The sequence below is a fragment of the Colobus angolensis genome, unplaced genomic scaffold, assembly GCF_000951035.1.
Source record: "Colobus angolensis palliatus isolate OR3802 unplaced genomic scaffold, Cang.pa_1.0 Scaffold175, whole genome shotgun sequence".
Taxonomy (NCBI): domain Eukaryota; kingdom Metazoa; phylum Chordata; class Mammalia; order Primates; family Cercopithecidae; genus Colobus; species Colobus angolensis.
Window position 1 is genome coordinate 3556998 of NW_012114877.1, and position 3404 is coordinate 3560401.

Here is a 3404-nt window from a genome sequence, read left to right on the forward strand (position 1 = left end):
CCCCCACCACCACCACACACACACACAACTCTGGCCAGCAGGAAACGCGTGGCCCTACGGAGGGTCGCCAGGTGGGGGAGGCCGTACTGGGGGAGGGGGCGGCCCCCATGCCGCCCAGCCCGGGTCCACCTAACGGCTGCCTCCAGTGGCTAGGGATGCGCTGTGGGCCAGGCCTGCTCCCCGATTCAGATTGAGGGTCATCTGAGACTCAGACACCCGCAAAATAACCGGCCTCTGCAAGCCTCCCTGGGGCTCCCGAAAGAAATCCTGTTTGGCTTCCTCTGTCTATGCAGCTCCCCTCTCAACTGAAATCACTGGTCCAAGACAGCCACAATCCAGATATACTAGCAAGCCATAAAACTGAACAAAAGCCGACAAACCTTACGGCACCAGGGCTATAGGGCCCAGACAAATTACGACCGTCTAGGTAATATTTAAATAGATGCCTAAAGTAATTGCAGGGGGCTCGGGTTAGTCCTCCTGTTGTAAAAGTGGTGAACGGGATAAAGTGGAAGGTGAAGATAAGAAGTCAAAAAAGAGGTAAAATTAAAAAGCTTCATTCCACAGCTTTTATTCTATAAGAACATAAACATCGTCTTTTTCCACGCACAGCAGCAATACAATATTAATTTATTCTGATTTAAGATTAGAAGTAAATAGAGCTAGAACTAACATTTATAATAACGATAGAATGCATTTGCTTAAAACAAGATTGGCAATTCTTCATATTAATAGACATTTATACAGATTTGTATTTATAGTTTTTTTTCTTTTTCTGCATCTGCAGGTTTGACCCTTTTATGCATGTAACTTCACAGTATAAAGGAAATCCAAACAATGTCTCCCTTCTCTAGTTTATTCTAGTTACCCCAGTCCTCTTAGGCTTCTGTGAATTTCAGAAAGCAAAAATAAAAATAAAAATAAAAACTTTTTGTTCAAGGCGATTTTTAAAACACAACTTCACAAGATAGGGAGAATTGTGGTGTGCTTGTCGCATGTTACCAGTGGTAACAATTTTAATGACAAAAAATCCACTAATTCCAAATGTATAAACAAAACTACATTATTTATCTACAGCCAGAAGGATATGGAAATTTAGAGGTAAATGAAACATTTTAGTCAAGCAATTTGTAAGACCTTACAGAAACTGGAAAAGAAGTCCCCTTCTGTTGGTAATTCTTATTTTTTTTTTTTTCTTTTTAAAGCTGGGATATCTTACAGAGGAAGGAAAAATTACTCTTTTTTACTTTCTTTCTTACTTTTTAAATCAGCCAAAGTCAAGCCCGTTTGCCAACCTGCATGTCCATGCCTGTAAGCCCTTCCCTTGGCCAAGGAAGAAAGGAAGAAAGAAAAAAGAAACCCAGGGGCCTGTATCCCCTGATTAAACACAGCACAGCACTCCAGGCAGACATGCCCGGTGGCGGCTCCTTGCACCATTGACCTCAGGCCAGACACCTCAGCGCCAACAATGGGACCTCGGCCTTCCGGCTAGGTTTGCCCCAGGCTGGGCAGGAAACCAGCTCGGCCGAACACAGGGGCCATTTCAAACAGTAGGACCCCAAGACAGCAAACCCAGCTCAGTCACGACTTGACACTTAAGACAATATCTATCTCTATAGAATTTTAGCACGATATGGCTTTTTCCCCCAGAAAACAACAAATAAACCAGCACCAAGCAAACACAAAGAAACAAAAAGTCAGAACAAACCAGCCCTGCACAGACGTAACGGCCCAGGAGATGGCGAGTGTGGGAGAGAAGAACAGGGCTCCAGCACAGGTGCGAGTTCCTGGGCAGAGGCTGAAGACAGAGGGAAGGGACCAGCGCTCGGGAAGTGAAAAAATCGCGTCGCCTGGAGATTCATCAGGAAAAATTAAAATTGGCTGTGAGCTCCCGAATCCGGTTTTCTCGATTCATTTTCTTCAGTTTCATCCTGCGGTTCTGAAACCAGATTTTCACTTGTCTGTCCGTGAGGTGGACGCTGCGGCTAATCTCTAGGCGCCGCTCTCGAGTAAGGTACATGTTGAACAGAAACTCCTTCTCCAGCTCCAGTGTCTGGTGCTTCGTGTAGGGGCAGCGCTTCTTCCGACCACTCTTTGCGGTGAGCCAGTTGGCTGCGTTTTCACCTTTGGAATTGCCTGGCATGTAAAAGAATAAAGAGGGGATGATTAAGTTGAGGCCACACGGGCTGCCCGCGGCGGTGAATTGCCTCCGTTTCTCCCATAAGAGAGATGTCCCAAGTCACAGAGAAGAGAGTCGTGCCCCCGTTTTTGGCTTGCTGAGAGCAAGCAGTTCCTCCAAAAGTCATGACAAAAATCGAGTGGGCCTTCAATCTACATGACCCTTCCAATTTACATTTCCCCCACTTTCCCAAACACCTGTTTTAGCATTAAGCCATAGATGCTTGCAGAAGGAAAGGCCTGGGAGGGGCAGACTGTACATCTTGAACTTAACGCTTTTCTTTGCTTCTTGCCATATGACAAACAAGCATTTCCTGTAGCCCCCAGGCTAGGAGCGCAGGGTGCTTACTTGGAAGGAGGGTCAGGCAGTTTGGCTGTCTCACCCCAGGGCCCTGATTGCCCAAGACTCGATAAGGGGAGAAAGAAGGGCATCATTGGTCCAATGGGGAAAAGGAGGAAAAACCTATTCGGGGGTCCAGGGCCCTCCCTCAAGTTTCTCCAGGAGCCAGGGGTAGATAGCTGGGCGATTCCGAGGTCCAGGGGAAGCGAAATGTCCCTTCTCTGGCTCTCAGCTCAGGGCCCCCAGCTTCCAGGCTGGATTTGCCTTTTCTTCTACCCGCAACGAAGATTCCCGCCCCTCAGCAACTTTGAAAAAAGCATGGGGGATCGTAAACTCGAACTTCGCCGGTTAATGGGCTTATTTATTGGCGCTGGCGGCTGCTTATTTTGGATGCCTTACAAACATCCGCGCTATCTGCGGGCGAGCTACTTTCCCTCCCTCCCCCTCCCCCCGTGTGGGCCGCGCCGCGAAGGCTGGGCAGGGACCAGGGCTCTGGGTGCTCCCGGCCACAGGGAAGAGCGCACAGGAGGGGGCCTGCTCGCTGGTGTCCTCGCCCCGAGTCAGGGGAAGCTGAGGCCAGCGCCGAGGACGTCTTGCTGTGGGGCGCTAAGCCGGACATGAATTTTACTGCGTCCCCACGCCCAAATATTAAAAAGCAAGTTCCCAAGGTCAGCCTGCCTGCAGCTTGGGCCAAAGCCGGCCGACTGCTGCGCGGGCTCCTAGTTCTCTGATCCTTCTCCTCCTTGCGTCTGCCTGTCTACCCGCCTGACTGCAGCCCTCTGCAGTCCTGCTTACCCAGGGAGTCCTTCTCCGGCGAGGCTTTGCTGCTCTCGGAAGGGGCCGGGGAGAGCTCCTCCGCGGCCGAGGACGACGCGTGCGCCTCCTC

At 49.9% G+C, this 3404-nt stretch overlaps 1 protein-coding gene across 2 annotated transcripts in view; it reads right to left on the minus strand.

Moving 5' to 3' along the window:
• Window positions 1-541: 541 nt before the first annotated feature.
• HOXA10 (homeobox A10) overlaps window positions 542-3404 on the minus strand; it is a 9627-nt gene continuing 6764 nt past the window's right edge. Inside the window, exons 1-2 of one of the 2 annotated variants that reach the window (XM_011938586.1) lie at window positions 2377-2854; window positions 556-2136 (exon numbers count right to left, since the gene is read on the minus strand). In XM_011938586.1, the coding sequence (XP_011793976.1) occupies window positions 1862-2136; window positions 2377-2440 (339 nt within the window). In that variant the 5' untranslated portion in view covers window positions 2441-2854 and the 3' untranslated portion in view covers window positions 556-1861. Of the gene's footprint in view, window positions 2137-2376; window positions 2855-3404 lie in introns of those variants that run through there. The other variant, XM_011938587.1, reaches the window with a different exon arrangement.